Below are 21,242 nucleotides of genomic sequence, written 5' to 3' on the forward strand. Positions count from 1 at the left end.
AGATGCTGTCCTTTTTCCATTGAATGGATTTGGCTTCTTTGTCAAAAATCAAGTGACCATATGTGTGTGGATTCATATCTGGGTCTTTGATTTGATTCCACTGATCAACCAGCCTGTTGCTGTGCCAGTACCATGCTGTTTTAATTACTATTGCTTTATAGTACAGTTTGAGATCAGGTATGGAGATTCCTCTGGAGCACCTTTTATTGTACAAGATTGTTTTAGCTATTCTGGGTTTTTTGTTTTTCCATATGAAGTTCAGAATTGAACTTTCAATGTCTTTAAAAAAATTGTGTAGGTATTTTGATAGGGATTGCATTGAATCTGTAGATTGATTTTGGTAGGATGGCCATTTTTACTATGTTAATTCTCCCGATCCATGAGCAAGGAAAATCATTCCATCTTCTCATGTCGTCTTCAATCTCTTTCTTCAGAGTTTTGAAATTTTTTTCAAACAAGTCCTTCACTTGCTTAGTTAGAGTAACTCCGAAATATTTTATATTGCTTGTGGCTAATGTGAAGGGTGTGGTTTTCCTAATTTCTTCCTCTGCAAGCTTGTCATTTGTGTATAGGAAGGCTACAGACTTTTTTGAGTTAATTTTGTATCCAGCTAATTTGCTGATGGTGTTTATCAGCTTTAGGAGTTCTCTGGTGGAATTTTGAGGGTCACTTATGTACACTATCATATCATCTGAAAATATGGATAATTTGACTTCCTCCTTTCCCATTTGGATACCCTTGATCTTCTTTGTTGTCTTATTGCTCTGGCTAGAACTTCGAGTACTATATTGAAGAGATATGGAGAGAGTGGGCAGCCTTGCCTTGTTCTGGATTTTAGAGGAATTTCCTTGAGTATCTCACCACTTACTTTGATTTTGGCTATTGGCTTGCTGTATATAGCCTTTATTATGTTGAGGAAAGTGCCTTGTATCCCCGATCTCTCTAAAACTTTAAACATGAATGGGTGTTGGATTTTATCAAATGCTTTCTCTGCATCTAAAGAGATGATCATGAGGTTTTTTATTTTGTTTGTTTATATGGTGGATTACATTGATGGATTTCTGTATATTAAACCATCCCTGCATGCCTGGAATGAAGCCTACTTGGTCATGATGAATGATATCTTTGATGTGTTCTTGTATTCATTTTGCAAGTATTTTATTTAGTATTTTTGCATCGATGTTCATAAGAGAAATTGGTCTGAAATTCTCTTTCTTTGTTGAGTCTTTGTGAGGTTTAGGTATCAATGAGACTATGGCCTCATCGAATGAATTTGGTAATTTTCCATCCATTTCTATCTTTTGGAGTAGCTTGAATAGTATCAGTATTGGCTCGCCCTTGAATGTCTGGTAGAATTCTGCACTGAAACCATCTGGCCCTGGGCTTTTTGGGTTGGGAGACTATCAGTGATTGCTTCTAGCTTGTTTATCTGTTCTTCACTCAACTTCGGCAAGTGAAATTGATCAAGAAAATCGTCCATTTCCCTTAGATTTTCAAATTTTGTGGCGTATATGCCTTTCTTTGTATTTCTTCATTGTCTGTTGTTATGTCTCCCTTTTCATTTCTGATTTTGTTGATTTCAATACTGTCTCTCTACCTTTTTAGTTAGTTTGGCTAACGGTCTGTCTATCTTGTTGATTTTCTCAAAGAACCAGCTCTTGGTTTTGTTGATTCTTTGGACTGTTTTCTTAGTTTCTAATTTGTTAATTTCAGCCCTGAGTTTGATTATTTCCAGACGTCTACTCCTTTTCGGTGTTTCTGCTTCTTTTTTTTCTAGGCCTTCCAGTTGTGTCATTAAGATACTTATGTGCGATGTTTCCAATTTCTTTTTAAAGGCATTTAGTGCTATGAATTTTCCTTTTAGCACTGCTTTCAATGTATCCCACAAATTTGGGTATGTTGTTCCTTCATTTTCAATGAATTTCAGAAACTCCTTGATTTCTTTTTTTATTTCTTCCCTGACCCAGGTGTCATTTAGCAGAGAGTTGTTTAGTTTCCACGTACATGTAGGCTTTTTGTTATTTCTGTTGTCGTTGAATTGCAGCCTAAGAGCATGGTGATCTTATAGGATACAAGGTATTGTTTCAATCCTCTTGTATCTGTTGAGGCTTGCTTTGTGACCTACGATGTGATCGATTTTGGAGAAGGTTCCATGGGGTGCAGAGAAGAAGGTATATTCTTTCTTGTTTGGGTGAAAGGTTCTATAGATATCTGTTAGATCCATTTGACCCATGGCACTGATTAATGATGTTATTTCTTGGCTTAGTTTCTGTTTCAATGACTTATCCTTCAGTGAGAGTGGGGTGTTGAAGTCTCCCACTATTATTGTGTGGGGATCGATGTGTGGTTTAAGCTTTTTTAGCAGATCTTTTACAAATGTGGGTGCCCTTGTATTGGGAGCATAGATGTTCAGAATTGTGATGTCATCTTGGTTGACTTTACCTTTGATGAGTATGAAGTGTCCTTCCTCATCCTTTTTGAATAATTTTGGTTGAAAGTCTATTTTGTTTGATATTAAAATGGTTACACCTGCTTGCTTCTTGTGACCATTTGCTTGGAATATTTTTTCCAACCTTTTACCCTGAGGTAATGCTTATCATTATGGGTGAGATGTGTTTCTTGAATGCAGAAGAATGTTGGATCTTGTTTATGCACCAATTCAGTTAGTCTGTATCTTTTTATTGGAGAATTGAGACCATTGATGTTGAGAGATATTAGTGACCAGTGACTGTTCAGAGTCTTAATTTTGATGTTTCCAGTCGAGCGTTTGTGTAGTTGTGTTTTTGCCATGGGATAGTTATCTATTTCCTGAGTAGTTTTGGTTGTAGCTTGACCCTTTGGGATGGAGTTTTCCTTCTAGTACCTTCTGTAAAGCTGGATTTGTGGATAGGTATTGTTTGAATTTGTTTTTGTCATGGAATATTTTGTTTTCTCCATCAATGGTTATTGATAGTTTTGCTGGGTAAAGTAGTCTGGCCTGGCATCTGTGGTCTCTTAGGGTTTGCAGGATCTCTGTCCAGGCCCTCCTGGCTTTTATGGTCTCTGCTGAGAAGTCGGGTGTAATTCTGATAGGTTTGCCATCAAATGTTATTTGGCCCTTTTCCCTTGCAGCTTTTAATATTTTTTCTTTGTTCTGTATGTTTTGTGTTTTGATTATTATATGACGGGCAGTTTTTCTTTTCTGGACAATTCTATTTGGTGTTCTGTAGGCTTCTTGTATGTTTATAGGCATCTCTTTCTTTAGATTGGGGAATTTTTCTTCTATGATTTTGTTGAGAATAGTTTCTGGGCCTTGAAGTCTGATATCTTCTCTTTCTTAATGCCTATTATCCTCAGATTTCTTCTTTTCATGGTGTCCTTAATTTCTTGGATGTTTTGTGTCAGGAGTTTTCCAGATTTGGCATTTTCTTTAATGGTTGCTTCAAGATCTGTGATTGTATCTTCTAGACCTGAGATTCGTTCTACCATCTCTTGGATTCTGTTAGAAAAGCTCACCTCTGTGTTGCTCACCTTTTTCTCTGAGGTCTCATGTTCTCGTTTTTCTTCTGTGTGTTTATCATTGACTCCATTTTCATTTTCAGATCTTGAACTGATTTTTTTATTTCTTTCATCTGATTGTTTGTATATTCCTGAGTTTCCTCCATTGCTTCTTTATAGGTCTTCAGAGCTTGAACCATTTTATTTCTTTCTTTCATCTGGTTGTTTGCATTTTCCCGAAAATTTTCCAGTTCCACCCTATGTGCTTCTTTTATGTCTCTCACCTGTTTGTCTGCGTCTTTCTGCATTTGATTACGAATTTTATTTGTTTCCTCCATTATCATCATTACTAAGGATTTGAGGTCATTTTCTTGTATTTCCATTGTATTTGAGTTCTCTGGGTTGTTTTCTTTGGGATAACTGGAAACTGGAGACGCCATGTTGTTTTGTTTTTTTTTGCGTATGCTTTTACGCTGTCTTTTAGACATCTTGCTGTCTTTGTTTTTGTTGGGTAGCTTCCAGAGTTGGATGGAGGGAGTCTGATGATAGATTCACCTGTTTTCTCATGATTTCCCTAGGCTGGAAGCTCTAATGCTTCACTGGTGTGGATGTTAGGAGGTTAACCCTGTTGTTTTGGACTCTCATAGCCAGTGATCCTCAGCTCCCCTGTGCTGTGGGTCCTGCAATCGTTCTGGGTCTCTGAATGTGCGTTGGGTCAGCCCAAGGTATCCACTGCCAAGTCCAGCCAGGAACACTGGGTCCGAACCACGGGCCGGACTCAGCTAGATTCTCAGGGCCTTGAACCGTCTGCTGAGCTCAGCTAGGGATTCTGGGCCCAAAATGCACACAGGGTCCAGCCAGAATTTTTGGGCTGGGACAGCCCACCAAGCTCAGCTAGGGGCTTTTGGCCCAAAGTGCGTGCTGTGGTCAGTTATTGATTCAGGGCCCGAACTGTCTGCCAAGCTCAGCCAGGAATTCTGGATTCAAACTGCACACTGTGTCCAGCCAGAGTCTTAGAGCCAGTGGAACTGAGCGCTCTGCCCAGCCTGCGTCACAGCAGGAGAACTGCTGCTGAGCTGAGCTGGTGCCTAGGGTGGAACTGAGCTCTCGGCCCAGCAGGGGAGCTGTGGCTGTGTTGAGTTAGTGCCTCGGGCAGAATTGCTTGCTGAGCGAGCCAGCGTCTCCACGGCACTGGGCACTGAGCTGTACCCGGGACTCTGGGGCCGAACTGTCCGCCGAGTCCAGTCTGGGTCCCAAGGCACCACGCGACCCAAATCCTGCCCAGAGTCCCCTCTCCCGCAGCAACTCCCACCGGCCACCACACCAATCGCCTCCACCAGAAGGCTCTGAGCTGCAAACCTCAGCCACCGCCACTGGTGCAGCTGGTGCCGCCGCTGCTGCTGCTGCCTCTGCCACTGCTGCTCTAATCCGAGAAAATCTGCGCTCCTCCCGTGTGCAGGGGCATGCAGGTCCTCTGCACCCTGGTCCCTCCAAACTGTGGAGCACTCCCGCTGCCGTGGTGTGGGGACCTCGGTGTTCCTGGCTCAGAAATCTGTGCAATTCCCTGAATTGTTCACTGGAGCCTCCAAACACGGTCCACACTGCTCGCTGCCATCTTGGATCCCCTCTTTAATGCTTTTTTTTATTTATTTATTTATCTATTTATTTATTTATTTATTTATTTATTTATTTATTCTTTGCATTAAGTCTGAGAGGGAGGCTGTGGCACACTGAATGAGAATGCCCTCCATAGTCTCAGGCATTTGAACACTTGGTCCACATTTGGTGGAACTGTTTGGGGAAGTTTAGGAGGTCAGCCTTGCCGGAGGAAGTGTGACACTGAGGGAAGGCTTTGAGATGAAAAGCCTCACGCCATTTGGCATTTTCTCTTTCTGCTTCACACTGTGGTTGAGGATGTGAGCCCCCAGCTTCCTGTTCTGGCTGCCATGCCTGTAACCCCTGCCGTGCATCTCTTCCACGATGAACTTTTATTCCTTTGGAACCGTGAGCTCAGATAAATTAGTTTTCTATGAATTGCCTGGTTGTGTTTTACCACAGCAGCAGAAGAGAAACTAAGAGAGAGGCAGTGTCCTTATCCATCTCCATTTTCCTAGTGAGGAAAACCCAGGCAGGGCCAGCAGAGGACACAATGCTTTCCAATGTTAGAAGCCAAGGGCATCTGGTGTAGTGGTGCACAGCTTTAATTTCAGCACCTAAGAAGCAGAGGCAGATATATCTCTGAAAATTTGAGGCCAGCCTGGTCTGTGTAGTGAGTTCCCAGAAAATCAAAGCTGTGTAGAAAGACCCTGTTTTTTTCCCCTTCTTTTTTAAAATAAAAAGCTAAGGGCACCTGGAGAATGAGAATAAGAGCAGATTAGATACATTGAAAAGCATCAGGCCGGCGGTGTGTATGCTCTGCCTGCAGATTCCGCTACCCCAGCAGAAAAGTTTCCCACTATCTCCTTGCATATTAGTCCTTTCATGTGTTCAGACCTTACGGAACCCCATTTTAGAAAATCCAGGGGTAGACTTGGTGGAATTAAACTTGCTGTAGCTGTCCTATTTTTAAGGGAAATGAGAAGCCATTATCACCACATGACTGTTCTGGTACCTAAGTGACATTTTCAGTAAGTATTTCTGCAAACAGTTTTGATACTTTTAAGATGCAGTCTTGGGGCTGGAGAAATGGCTCAGTGGTTAGGAGCACTTGTTGCCCTTGCAGAGGACCTGGGTTTAATTCCCAGAATCCATGCAGTGCTTGATAACCATCTGTAACTCCAGTCCTAGGGGACCCTATTCCCTTTGCTGACTTCTTCAGTCACCAAGCACATATGCCATACTATACACATATACCAGCAAAATAGTCACACATAAGAAAAAGTGACTAAACCTAATAACGATTAAAAAAACCAACCTGTGTGTGTTCTGGTGACCCGTATGGCATGTTGACTTTGAATGTGTTTCTGATTGACAGTTGCTATAGATACATGCCAAGGGCATGAGGAATTGCCATCCTGTTCATGTAACCTTCTCTCAGTGTGCTGTCATCCTGATGGATCATCTGCCCCTGGAGGCCAGGTCACAGACGTCCCCCGCCAGTGTACTCTGGTTCCTGTGTATAGTCGGGTGCATTTTCTGGAGCTAAGTTAGGTGTCAGTTGTGCTTTATGGTGTCGCATCTATATGACAAATGGGCTCACTTGTTTATCTGTATAAAGCCCCATTTTTGGTGGTCCTAATCATGAACACTAAGCTCAGAGCACCCAGCTCTCACCGTGGCTTAGAAGTGTGGCCGGCAGACTATCATAAGGATGCTCTGTGGCCCGACAGTCACTCATTTATCTTTTGAGTCCTCTTTCGGGATCGGGGCATTTCTCTTCTCTTCACTACACCTCTAACAATCCCTTTAAAGCCTCAGGAAGTGAAGGCCCAGTTGCTGCACAGTGGCTTGCTTACATCATCCTTTTCTGCATTTGGGCCTGTGGTTTGTAAGGAACAGATTTTTATCACAGGCTTCTTATGGACTCAGAGTGAAGCCTCCATGGCTTCTTCTGAGTGATCACAGGAACTGAATGGTGACAGTGAATGGGACTGTCACATTTCATATTCACTGTTTATCACCTGGCAAATGGCACCAGAAGAATAAAATTATTTTGTTTGTCATATTTTCAGGAGGATTTTTTTTTGTTACAGAAAGCTTTTATGGTGCACAGCATGCATCAGTTACAATTGTACTTTTGAGGTATTTGCAGCTTTTTTTTTTTTTAATCTTTTCACTTTTTGGAAGACAATTTTAAGAAAAGCTGGAAAACTCTACCAATTATATAAAGGAGCCCTGGCGGGATTGAGTGCATTTATGTTTTTATCTTTGTTTTAAAACTTTAGAAAAGTTAACCTTTAAGCCTAAATTTGTGATTTAAGATTTTGGGACAAAATCTGGTTATCAAGTATGAAACAAACAAATGAAAGCACCTTTTCAGAGACCTGATACTTACACCAAAGCATTCCATATAAAAATAGAGCATTAAGACCTAATTCCTTTATTATTTATTTTTATGACATTTAATTATGTGTATGCATGTATCCATGTGAGCATCTGCCACATGTGTCTGGGGTCCACAGAGGCCACGGATCTCTTTGGAGTTGTAGATACAGGCAGTTGTGAGCCATCTAATATAGGTGCTCAGAGCCAAATTTGGGTCCTCTGCAAGAGCTCTGTGTGCTTGTGTCCTCTGAGCCACCTTTCCAGCCTCCTCGGTTGCAAAATTCTTGCCTACCATGCATGAACCCTTGCATTCCACCCCCAACACTGAATAAACAGGGCTGAGTGATAGACAGCGGTATCGATACCTGGAAGGTGGAAAGGCAGGAGAATTAGAAGTTCGGGGCCATCTTCAACTACATAGCTAGCTTGAGAACAGCCTGGGACACACAAGGCTCCATTTAAACAAGTAAACGAATGAGTGAGTAAAGCATCCAGATTATCTATATGAGTGTCTGTGGTTGTAGGTAGGGTGCAAAACCTGCTCAGAGTTTATACAACAGTTCCCACATGAGCATTACTGGTGATAAAAGGGTAACACAAGTTTGAATACAAATATTTTGGTTCAACAAATAATGAAGTGGTCAATTCTGATTTTTTTTATAACGTTGGTTTTTGGTCCCCAAAGCTCAGAGTACATTGCCGGACAAAAGGATGCTGGGGCGAGGCTGTGAACGCTGCCTTCTGGATCTGGTGTGGCCACTCAGTCCAAGAGTGCAGAAGCTGCTGTTGTCTGTTCAAGGCTCTTGCCAGAGCAGGCAGTCAACATTCTTGCATGGATGGAGGTGTGAGCTCATGAGGCCCCACCCCTAGCTGAAGAGCTATAGCTGCTACAGGTGAAGGAGTCAGTTTTCAGGGCCGTGGCATGTAGGCTGCCCCTGCTCTGGTAGATAGCCCCACAGCCATGGATATGCAGGCAGCACTAACTGGACTTAGTGGGTCACAGAAAAAAATAATAATCTGAAGGTGAGAGGGAGGGGTAGGAGGGCTGGATATTGAACTGGTGGACAAATAGGTCGTTCCTCAGGCTCCCGGAGAGAGGACCAGGGGGTGAGAGGATAAAGAAAATAAGAAAGCTGGGGTCAGAAGGTCCTGCACAAGCTATGTCTTGTGCCATGGAAGATTATTAAGTACAGCATCTTCTATCAGTCTGCCTGGGGAAGTGGAAGAGAGACAACAAACAGAAAACATCCATACAATGGGACAAAGTCAGCAGGGAGCTGACTAAGCAACGTTACACAAAGGGAACACAGGATATCTCAAGTGTGCCACAGATCAAGGACATAGCGGCATTGGGAGACGGGGTGGCATCTAAGATCTGAAGTCACAGCTCTCCTAAGGCCCCAGTTCTGGCCCAGGCCATATCTATACATGCCATGGAAAGAGATCTGAAGTCCTGTATGGTTTGTACTGATGTTTACATTGTTAGCTTTGATCTCAGACTTAGCTGATCAAATTTTCAAGTGGAGGGACTTGTCCACATCCAAATACTAAAGCCAGTTTGCACTGAGACATGGCAGCACCAGCCCTGTCACCTGAGCACTCAGCCTGAGCTTCATCCAGGAAACATGGCCAGCAAGGAACTCCTGCCTCTGTCCCTAGGATCCTGCCCAAGAGCACACTCTCCTTTCAGCAACATTAGGTCCACTTAAGTGACAGAACTGCCCAGCCCTGGACAGCTCCACCTCCCAGACAGCTCTGTTGATGAAGCTTCTCAGAGAGCTTTACCCAGGGTGTGTATGGCGACGTCTGGTGGCAGTGGGCCTCCTGTTTCTGCAGGCTCACATGAGAGTCTCCCATCACTTGTGTCTGCCACTGCTCAGTGGGCATGAGGGAGAATTGGTGGTGAATGTGGCCATAGCAACTTTGCTCCTGTGGATTCCCCACACAGCACACACTGTCTGTGTTGTCCATTTTGAGATGTAAGATTAATTTAGAATTCTTTGGGTTGATCTCTAGTGGGTTCTAGGTCGGATGTCTTTGGATTGGAAGCCTGTGCTGACCTTTGGTTGTGTTGGGAGAATTCTGGTATCGGCTGCCATTGCTGCACTTTGCATAACAGGGATTGAAAGGCAAGAGAAGTGTTCAGCAGGGCATTGCACTGTGACCATGGGAGTCATTGCACCCACCAGTCACACACACAGGACCTGAACTGGCAGACTAATGTGGCCCCTGAGCTCCTCCCAAGTGTACTCATCCAAAGTATGACAAACAGTCACACTCCCAAACATTGGTTTGATATGTGACTATCTTGCTGTATATATCCTAAGTTCTTTTCATAAACAAATCTCACAGTAGTGAGACCACTTCCTGCTCTCGCCTTGCCTTGCCTCTGACCCTTCAAGTATATTAGAGGTGGTGGATCCACTTCTCTCAATGTGTGTGTGTATGTTTTAAAAATTATTGTTTTTTTTTTGCGGATGGGGTGTTTTGCCTGCATGTACACCTGAACTGTTTGTGCAGTACCCAAGGAGGCCAGGAGATGGCATCAGATCCCCTAGGAACTGGAGTTACAGAAGGTTGTGTGTGCTGGGAATGCAACCCAAGTCTTCTGGAAGAGCACCCACTGCTCTTAACAGCTGAACCATCTCTCCAGCCCCTCTCTTGGTGGTCTAACTTGGGCTACATAGCATGTGCTCATCAGTGATACACACTGCTGCTGCTTGTTGCAAGGTTCTGTTGATGCTCTAACAACATCTGTCCACCTTGGGACCATTTCTTCATCAGCCATTCTGAGAGTCACCTGTCTTAATGTCTAGAACCAGTTCCAGTTCCCTGCTGTGAGCCATGCCATTGCCCTAGAGACACCGTGCTGTGTACTTTGTACATGTTACTTAATTGTCATAAAACACACTGAAGTAGGTATTTTTGACTATTTTAGAGCACATACTTAGACCACCCTGATTTCTATAAATATTTGGAAAGTAAAGTTAAGAAGTAGTAGCTTGCAGGGTGTGTGTGTGTGTGTGTGTGTGTGTGTGTGTGTGTGTGTGTGTGTCTTTAAGTTCCTGTCTTTCAGATATGACCCTTCATATAGTACCAGTAGAGGACATTGTTGACTGCATGACCTACGGTCCCAGCTTGGGCAAGACCAGAGGAGGCCTGTCTTCTTTGGTGGGGCCACACTGCAGGAGGCCTGGGGTGCTGAGAGAGAAGGTGGCCAACTGTGTAGATGTTGTCTAAGGGAAATTCACAGTCATTTCTTTCAGGATAACTGAGCAGTTAATCAGGGATGTGTTCAGTATTTACAAGGCATAGAGGTGCTCAAGACATGAATACAGAAATGTGATAACTGAAGAGACTAGGTGGCCAGACAAAACAGCAAAAAATAACACGATGCAACAAACCCACCAAAAAATAACTGTGGGCTGACAAACTGTGTGCCCCATTGGACTCCTTATCTTTAAAATCAAAAACAAAAAACTCAAAATTTATTTCTCACCTGATAGAATTTCATGGAAATCCTCTTAAAATATTGACCATGGAAGTCATTCTTTTTTTTTTTTTTTTTTTTTTTTAATTTGTATTTGAGACCAGGTCTTTCTACATAGCTCTGGGTGTTCTGGAACTCACTGTGTAGAAAGAATAGTGTAACAGACTGGTCTCAAACCACAGAGCTCTACATGCCTCTGCCTCCTGGAGCTGGAATGAAAAATGCGTGCTGCCACACCCGCAAAATCATTTGTAAAGGCCGTATGTGAGGTTAGAGTCATGACAGCTTGCTAATGGCTTACTAACGGCTCTCCTTTCCTTGTGAAAAATCACTGTAGTTCATGTCCCCAAGAATGTATCCCCGTGTCCCTGTGTGAGGTCGTCCCAATGAGTGACCCAATTGGATGGTACACACATCTTTGCAGGGTCTCATGTGGCTCAGGCTGTCCTTGAACTCAGTATGTAGCTGAGGATGGCATAGATGGCTCCTCCTGCCTCTGCCACCTGAGTGCTGTGATTACATGTGCGAGCCACCACATGAAATGTGCAATGTTGGGGAGGGAACCCAAGGCTTTGTGCATGCCAGGCAGGTGCTCTGCCCTCCAAGCTGTATCTCCACCGGCCAATTGTTACCTTTACCATGTGCTCCCATAGTGCTTTCTAGCAAGGCTTTGGTATCTACTTCTACACAGCCAATGATTGAGGGTGTCTTCTCCTGACAGTGTCACTTGTAATAGTAATGACATCTCTCCAGCATCTGACCGGACACAAAGTGGGAGCGCGTTGCTGCCGACCTCTGTGAACGCCTGGTTGTGGGGACATTTATTTATTCCGTGTCCTGCTGGCTATTTGCTTTCTCTAGTTGGCACATAGCTCATCTTTTACCTGAGTTACAACTAGGCTATTTGTGTTTTAAATAGCGCTAATTATACAGAATGGACGTCAAGCCTTTGTCATCTACTATAAATATTCAGACCAGGTATCTCTTGGCTCGTGTTTATCTTTTGGCTCTATCTGTGAGCCAGTTCACTGAGGGATGATAGTAGCACGTGTAGTTTCATTCTTAAAGAGTTGGCTAATTGATGCGCCACAGTAACCGTTTCCTGGAAGGGTCATGGTGAATTATATGTAGTGTCAGGGGACCAGGGTAGTTGCCTTCAGGAGTGTCGGGTGCTCGCGTGACCCCTGAGTTTTGTAGTCCTTTGGCTTTTCAGGTGTTCACCTTTATCCGAGTGTTCAATGTATTGGCAACAGTTGGGTCACCAGGCAGCTATGGCCTACCTTCTCTCTCTCTCTCTTCTGGAAACAGGGCCCTGAAAAATCCCATATTTCTCTTTTCAGAAATCGTGCCATCCGTAAAGCCACACCCTCCTGTTGTGGGCAAAGTGACTCATCACAGCATCGAACTGTACTGGGATCTGGAAAAGAAAGAGAAGCGGCAAGGACCACAGGAGCAATGGCTTAGGTTCTCCATCGAAGAGGAAGATCCCAAGATGCACAATTACGGGGTCATTTACACGTAGGTGCTGATGCAGCTGTCCACACTGCCTCTCGCTTTCCTCACCGTAGAACAGGTTCCAGGTCTCTAAAACTCCCCCGGCTCCTCTGAAGTTAAGGAGTGAGCCCGTGATCTCTTGTAAATGAGCATCAGTGGTGACTTGGGAAGAGCTCCCTGAAGTATGCTCGTGTGTATTACCTATGGCTAAAATGTAGCGACAGAAAGAAGTTGGATGAAATGAGCTGTGGTTTCCATCAGGCTGCTTTGCTAATGATTGCAAGGAGAAGCACCTCTAGCCCACACCAGCCAACTGCTCTAATAACCTCTTGTGACACTGTTGTCCCCTTCTCAACCCTCTCCACCCAAAATGGCCTCAATCTCAGCCTGAAGGCCAGGCTTGTCCCCACATCAAGGTCTTGTTCCCTTTTTCCTTGCATTTCCTTCTGATGTATTTGGCTAGGTCCTTCCCAGCTGAACCCTAGCTGAAGTTCCCTCCTCCATTCCCATCCCCTTCTTGCTCTAGAGGCCACAGACCTCGTCAGCCCACCTGCCCTGCCCACCAGCAGCCTTACTTCAGATCCGTGCTCAGGCACCGCACAGTCCAGCGCCATGCCTGAGCTCTCCTGCATGGTGGCTTGTTCTTTTTGGCCTCCCTCCAAATATTACATACAAAAGGAGATGGGTAAGGCCTCTGCCTTGTACAGGACTCTGTCCCAGCTCCTAGACCACTGATGGCTGGCTGCAGAGCTGTGGCTGTCACACAAACAACTGCAGCAGCAAGAGATCCTAGAGTTGGCTTGCCTTGCCTTTGTGCCAGCTGTGCCTTAACTTCTCTTGGCCACTTAGCCACTTTGCAGAATAAAGTCACTTCTTTCTGTGACTTTGAAAGAGATGTAAGTGTGGGTCTTACTTAGCTTTTACTGTAGGTACAAGGCTTAACACAGAAGAACCTGTGGACCTCCCCCTACCTTTCTCTGGTGCCCTGGGACATAGTCCTGCGGTACATCACAGGTAGCAGGCTGGCAGTGATGCAGTCAGGATTGAAAATATTCAGTCACCTACTTGTCTGCCCTTTCCTTCAGGGGCATTGTGCCCAAGTGCTGATGTGGGGAGATGGGGCACAGCCTGGACAATGATGATGCACTTGGTAACTTTTCTGATCTCATGTCACCCCACTGTCATCTTCTCTCCTCTCTAGTGTCACTCTTCCCTCCACCCCAGTCTTTAGTTGTCATCTAAGTGGTACTATTCTGATATTTGAGAAACATTTCTTTGTATTCAGACAGTATTATCTGAAATATAGTTACTATATGAAAATGATTTTGGAGCCTGAATCCCTGTCTCAGTTAGGTTTCTATTGTGATAAATACTATGACCAAAAGCAACTTGGGGAGGGAAGGGTTTATATCCGCTTACAGTTCCACAGCACAGTCCAACGTGAATGGATGCCACAGCAGGAACCTGGAGGCAGGAACTGATGCAGAGATCTTGGAGGAGTTCTGCTCACAGGCTTGCTCCCCATGGCTTACTTAGCTTGCTTTCTTATATTTCTGGAACCACCTGTCCAGGGCCAGCACCACCTACAGTGAGCTGGGCTCTCCCATATCAATCATTAATCGAGAAAACACCCCCCAAAGACTGGCCCATAGCCATATCTGGTGTAGATGTTTTCTTAACTGAGGTTCCCTCTTCCCAAATAACTTATGTCAAGTTGACAAACAAACAAACAGCCATTAAATCCCCAAGATACTCTTTAATCACACCATATGTTCTATTATGAAGGTGATTTACTTCTAAAAAGCATGCACACATAATATAAGATGTATGTATGTATGCATGCATATGCATATGTGGGCAGGTCTATGTACACACAGAGGCTAGAGGAACACATTTAGGGTCCTATTCTTTCATTCACTGCCCTATTCCACTGAAGCAAATTTTTTCAGCGAACCTGGCTTGCCCTCCCCAATGGCCACTTGCTAGGCTGGCTGGCCAGCAAACCCTAGTGATCTTTCTGTCTCTCCTCACCACAGTGCTGATGTCACAGCCAACTTTTTAATGTAGGTTCTGGGGATCTGAACTCAGGTCCTGATACTCTTACGACAAATGCTCTTTTTTTTATCCTCTGAGCCATATTCCTCAGCCCTAAATTATATTTTTATGGAGGATGAGAAAGACAGAGCCATCTATTAGCCTGCCTTCCTTGTGCTTGGCCAGGGCATTGGGGACTGTCCGGGCTATGTTCTTCTGCCACCTTTTGGCTTCTCCTCCTCCGGCCCCCTCTCTTTCTTGGGCTCAGTCTTCAGCCAGAGAGACAGCAGCCACATTACCTGGCTCCAGCCTGATGTGGTGTCTGTGCCATTCACCTTGACCCTGGAAACCTGGCTACAGCCAGGCCAGAAAACAGTTTTGGATGATGTTCTGCCATCCTGAGCTGGTGGCATCTCTTGCAGATCCTGGCTCCAAGAGCCTTTTGGTGAAAGGTTTTGTTTTTTGGAAAGTAGTGCACATGCGCATGGACACTAGGTGGCAGGCTTGGACTGCAGCAGTCTCAATCCCATTTGCCTCTTCCCTCTGGCCTCCATCTACCTTTATCATGAAAGCAAGAGCCTTCCTTACTAGAATGGTTATCTACTGGGCACTGGGCTGGTGGCCTTGGGCGCTTCTTCCAGCCTTGACAGTTTGGCTGTGGTGTGTCTGCCCTTTCCTCCATGGGCATTGTGCCTAAGTGCTGATGTGGAGAGACGGGGAAAGCCTGGATAGTGATGATGCACGTGTAACTTGTTTTCAACTTGACCATGTCGTAGTGTGTATCACTGGAGTGGTCTTTGGCTTGGGTTTCCCTTATAGTTATTAGAACTACAGCTACCTAGTTTGTGGGTTCTCCCCCTGCTCCCCTTCATGAAGCCAGGGCACTCTACTCCATTTTCTATCTGACTTCCTTGTGTCTCAGACCCTGCTCTGCCCAGACATTTGTCAGTGAGATGAGTCCCCTTGCTGCCTGTCTCTTCTTTCTACCCTGAAGGTTGATTTTCTTTTTACTCTCTCATTTATCATAGCACCTCAAGTTGGTCTTCTCTGCCTGGAGGATGAAGGTTATGTTTCCCTAGGGTGGTGTTCAATCATGATATATGTTCCACTGTGAAGGTTGTTTTCTTTTAAAACTGTGTGTATGTGTGTGTACATACGTGCATAGTGTGTGTGTTATTTGTGTGGTCTCTCTCCATGTGATATACATTGGGCGTGTGTGTGTATGAAGCTTGCCCACATCTGCCTTATTACCTCTTGTTTCTGAGTACAGACTTTCTTTGATGTAGTGGCTTCCTGTCTTTTGAATATGCCTTGGCTTCCTCTCTGCGTGTGTTTCTTGTTCTCCCTATGGACAAGTGTCCTCATCACTCTTTTCCCCCATCCTGCCAATGTAACATCTAAATCAACTGAAAAGCTCCCTTGCTGCCTTACTGTTGTTTCACCTTACTGCGATAATTGGTACCCTCTCCTGTTTTTTATCTATTCCATTGTCATGTATTACTGAGTGCCCATGACTTACTGAGCACTCTTCTAAATGCCAGAGATGTGGCACTAGAGTCAGATAGAAAGTCCCCAGCCATAAATGAGACATGTAAGTAAAAATGTGTAGTGAGTCCTCAATAGGAAAGAACAGGGCAAGTTGGGGGCCTGGGACAGGAATAAGGGACTCTTCATTGAGGAAAGGATTTAACACAAGACCTGAAACAAGTATGGGATACTGAAGGGACTTTCTAGGCCAAAGCAGTGTCAAATGGAAAAGCACATGGAAGAATGTGGAGGAGAGGAGCTGAAAGGAGTGAGGAGGGGAGGGGAGAAAAAGGGGGAGAAGAGGAAAGGGGAGGGGGGAGGAGGGAAGAGGAGAGGAGAGATGTAGGGAGTAGGTGAGGTTAACAAGGTAGGAAAAGGTAACTGTGGCTCTGGCTTATCCAGAGAACACTGGCTTTTGCTACAAAGATGTGTTAGGGGAAGCAAAGGAGGTTGTTAATCCAGAAGAGGCAGGATCTGTGCAGCACTGTGACTGCCTGAGATGAGGCTCTAGGAGGGCAAGGCAGTGGGCAGCAGAGAGGGCTAATTAGGAAGCTTGTGAAATAATTGAGGTGGGAGATAGCAGAACAGTGTGTGGACTAGTTGAATACAAGATGCTGTTAATGGTGGATTTAAACCATTTCCTAGTACAGCCAGGCACATGGTCTGTGGTTTCAGGTCCTTGGCAGGATGACACAGAGGGGTTACTTGGGCTGAGGAGAATGGGACCAACCTAAACAGAAGTGCAAGGCTTCATCTCAAAACCAGAATACCTTAAAAAGTGCCAGTGTGCTAGACCTCTACCACCTATGGGGTGTGAGTGAATGCAGACAAGCAAGGGAGACTGTGTATGTGTAGACTTGCATTGCATGTGTGTGGGTGTGTGCCCAACACCCCCACACCCTTCTCCTCACCCATGCCTTAGGGGACCAACCCTAACCAAACCATATGGAGGATGCTCACTTAGCAATGTAGTCCACCTACATTGATCCGTTTTTATTTTCTAGATTATAATTTCCCCACGTAGTATTTTAGGACATTTGTTCTGCTTGGTTTAGAGATTTCACAGTGTGGTGACTAAATATTCTCACACGTGCCTGTTCTTTTTTTTTTTTTTTTAATGTTTTCTTTATGCCATCAGAACCATTTCTTTATTATCTTATGTTGCTGTATAACCGTGTGTGTGTATGTGTGTGTGTTTATGTGTGTGTTTGTGTGTGTGTGTGTTTATGTATGTGTGTGTTTGTGTGTGTGTGGCTGTCTGTCTGTCTGTCTTCCTGCCAGCCTGTGATGGCAATGGCTTCTGTTCCATGGACTTTGGCAGGTACCACAGTGCTTCTGCTGGCTGGAACCCAGCATGGAGGATGCAGCCTAGACTTTTTCCTCTCCATCACTGCCTGCCACTGTCCTGTAGCTCTGGGTTACTATGTGGCCTCTCTATAGCAGGCATTAGAACTTCCCATGGTGGCTAGCTCCCAACGGCATTGGCGCAGACTTCTTAGGCTTCTCAGCACCCAGCCGCAGCATTGCCCAGCTCTCCTTCTGCCACCTTCCCTCCCATTCCAGGGCACAGGGTGAGACCCTGGCCTGTGTTTCTGCACTGCCGGATGGGCTGGTCTTGCTGAATGGGCATCTTCTTTTGAGGATTCACCAGTAAAAGACACCATAACAGGGTTGAATTTGCCAGCAAAGAGCAGAGAACAGGGCTGGATACCAGAGAGGTCTAATGCACAGATTATTGTCTTGGCTCTGTCAGAGTTTGGTGCCTGAAGTAACTTTGTGGTACAAGTTACTAATTTCTCCTGGAATCTCAATTTTGGATGAACACTGAGGAGAAAAGGTCTTGGTAAACTTGGAGTTGGTTGATGTATGTGGATCTCGCTGAGCATCTTTCCTGGCATGTCCTGGGTCTGACACATCCTAGGCTCACTCTGCTTGAGCCACATGGGTGCTTTGTCTTGGGGCTGGCGTCCTTTGGACCTTTCATTTCATTCTGACATATCTTGCCTGTCATGGAAGTCAGAGAGTCCTTCCTTGCAGGACACCATGCAACCCCTCCTCTCTTCTTCCACCCCTCGTTCCTCATGCAGGGGAAAAGCTCAGGAGGAAATCAGGAGGCTTCAGGCTCTTGGCAGGGAGGGGATGGATGGGTGGAGGAGGCTCCTGCTCCACCCAGGGCCACGGCTGGCTCTGTTCTGTAGTCACCTCTTTAATGTCACACCTTAGAGAAGAGGCTGATTTTTCTAGAGGTCTCTGGGGATGAGAAAGTGAGACCGTCCATCTATCCTCTGAAGCCATGTCTTCCAGGTGCTTCTGTCAGCCATGATGGTGACTTGAGGAGATAAGGGTCTACAGGATGTGGATGATTCATCTCAGTCTTGAGCTCATCTGGGTGTGTCTGGCCCAACACCTTGCAAGAAATGGGCATGGGATATGTTTGCATTGCATGGGACAGAACTTGTATGTAAATATTGAGGTTGAGCACAAACACCCTTAACTAGTTAGTTAGTAAATCATAATGTATGGTTTTGGCCTCTGCAGAAGCTCTGCTGAGGAGGAGAGAGAAATGACAGAAAACAATGGTAAGCTTACATGCATGGACCTATGGGGGAGTATACTGAAGGGAAGAAAACAAGAACTAGAGTAAAGTGGAGAGAAAAAGAATCAGAAATAGCATGCACCCTCGCCAAAGGTTACGTCTTTGAAGCACAAGAAAAGAAAAACCTTAGAGACGGAATGGAAAGAGGGGTACTTGGGATCTACTCAAAGCCCAATAAAGGTGGTAAAATGGAACCGAGACTTGAGCTATGCCATGAGCTCCGTGTAAGACTGTCCCTTTGAAGGCTTGAGGGATCCCCTCAGCCTCCCTCCCAGCATCTTCCTGCACTGTGTGTCTCCAGGATTCCCTGCAGGGGCAAGGGCAGGGCAGCAGGCTAGCCACTGTCTTGGTTCTCAGTTTCTAAGCTCCAGATGGCTGAACTCAGACATCTTACCCCTGGAGCCATGGGATCGGCACTGCAAGCCTCTAGTCAGATTTCTACTATAGAAAAATTTTAACTCCTGCTGCCCACCAGTGTTCCTAGGTGAACTTATCCATGATGCAAGATGTTAGAGTTGGTTTGTACGGTGTTGCCTGGCTCCCTATCTAGATTGATTTGCTTCTGAGCAGCAAACCGTTGTTGGTTTTACTTCTTAAGGCCTGTTCCCTACAGTATTTCACTTGCAGTAGATGGGTAGTAGCTATCAATTCGTCAGCCCTCTCTACCCACTTGAAGACTCTATTTTGAACTCACATGCATGCAATAGTCTTTCAAATGTGCAATAATCTTTCAAATGTGAAACACTGTCATTTGAATATGAATTCTATGGGCTAGCATGATTATTTCTGTGAAGAACACATGTGCATGTTAGCTGTGTGCCAAGCACTGTGTTATGTGAAACATTTTTGTGGGGGCATATAAACAAAGGCAAACCAATGACAAACTGTGGGAACAATTTTACCAAAGTCCCACTTGGTGAACCCATGGGAGTTTTGTTTTGTTTTGTTTTTGTTTTTGATCCTGGGAGGATGGGGAAGGGGTTAGTTACGACGGCATGGAGGACTCAAAGGCAGCTTGTATCAAAGGATCTGACTGATGAAAGCCACAATCCTGAAGCTCTGAAAAACTCTGAGGCAGATCTACAGGTCAGAGAGTCTCTCCTTAGGCAGCCAGGTGGCAGGAGAGCGTTCCTTCTTTCTGCTGTCTAGGCTGCTGGGAGAATCCCTCTCCAGGCCTTCTGAATCTCATTAGTCTCAGGAATTTGTTAAGACTTGTGAGTTGTTTCCTTCTAGAGACTCATGAGCCTTTCTGAATGGAATGTTTCAATAAGGGAGGAAATTGTTACACAATTCCCCAATAGGCCCTGTGGGACAAAGAGGAGTACATGCTACAAAGGTACAGAGGGCATCATCGGTGACATGTTCATTTTTCTCGAGGAATTCAATAAAGCAGGATCAAATCTGTACTGATTCATTTAGCAGAAGCATTCAAAGGTTTCTTCCACTTGTTCTTACCTGCTGTTGGAAAAGGCTGCTTTGGTGACCTGGCATGTGAGCAAGGCAAAAACTCTACTACGTCAAACTGAAAACTAACTTTACATGTGAAAAGTTTTTCTTTGTACAGCCCTCCCCTAAAGCAAAATCTCACCTGCATTGTCAGTGAAAGGGTGTAAATATATAGAAAACATGCCGCCCTCAAACAGGACACCAGACACACAAGGCTTTAAATGTTGTAAAGTATCAGTCTCAGGAAATGACATAAAACCAGGACATGGCCAAGAAGGTCAGAGGATTCATGTTTGTCTCCCTTTGTCCAGGGGTTATGCAACAAAACATGTGGTCGAAGGTCTAGAACCAAGGACACTGTACAGATTTCGACTGAAGGTCACCAGCCCCTCAGGAGAATGCGAGTACAGCCCAGTTGTCTCGGTGGCTACAACCAGTGAGTACACTCAGGCTACATGCCCACTTTTTAGAGCATTCGTGCTTGAAAACCACAAGCAATTTATTTGGGGCTAGTGAGGTGGCTCAATCGTTAAGAGCACCATCTGCTCCTTGAGAGGTCGTGAGTTCGATTCCCAGCAACAACATGGTGGCTCACAACCATTGATAATGTCATCTGATGCCCTCTTCTGGCCTGCAAGTGTACATGCAGGCAGAGCACTGTATAAATATTAATACTAATAATAAATAAATAAATCTTTTAAAAAAGGATGCTTTTGGGCTGGGCGTGGTGGCGCACGCCTTCAATCCCAACACTTGGGAAGCAGAGGCAGGCACATCTCTGTGAGTTCAAGGCCAGCCTGGTCTACAAAGAGAGTCTGGGACAGCCAGGGCTCTGTTACACAGAGACACCCTACCTCAAAATTGACTGCTTTCTACTAGGCCTCACTGGAAACAGAAAGGATTTCATTTTTAAGCTCTGTGACCATGTTGTTTACTGCCTGGACTTCTTTACAGCATACCATAAGGAAGACCAGCTATGTTTTCCCAAATTGGGAGAGCTGGCTTGGTGCCAAGATTGTCCTGCCCATGGGCATTTGGTCCAGGGTGAACATTTCTTCTCTTAGGAAGTGGTCCAGTAGGAATGGATTGGGCATTGTCTCCTCCACATATGTGGCTATTGTACATGGCTTCATGTATGTGTGTGTCCTGTCTGGTCACAGACTGCTGGTTCCCTGATACTGAGACTGAAAAAAG

At 45.0% G+C, this 21,242-nt stretch overlaps 1 protein-coding gene across 4 annotated transcripts in view; it reads left to right on the forward strand.

Annotated features, from left to right (window-relative positions):
* The window catches only part of Fank1 (fibronectin type III and ankyrin repeat domains 1), a 115,564-nt gene that overhangs the window by 72,962 nt on the left and 21,360 nt on the right, over positions 1 to 21,242 (forward strand). For all 4 annotated transcript variants that reach the window (XM_051145475.1, XM_051145474.1, XM_051145476.1 and 1 more), the window contains exons 2-3: positions 12,292 to 12,469; positions 20,360 to 20,484. In XM_051145475.1, the coding sequence (XP_051001432.1) occupies positions 12,292 to 12,469; positions 20,360 to 20,484 (303 nt within the window). The remainder of the gene's footprint in view (positions 1 to 12,291; positions 12,470 to 20,359; positions 20,485 to 21,242) is intronic.

The sequence above is a fragment of the Acomys russatus genome, chromosome 5 (genome assembly GCF_903995435.1).
Source record: "Acomys russatus chromosome 5, mAcoRus1.1, whole genome shotgun sequence".
In the NCBI taxonomy this organism is placed as follows: domain Eukaryota; kingdom Metazoa; phylum Chordata; class Mammalia; order Rodentia; family Muridae; genus Acomys; species Acomys russatus.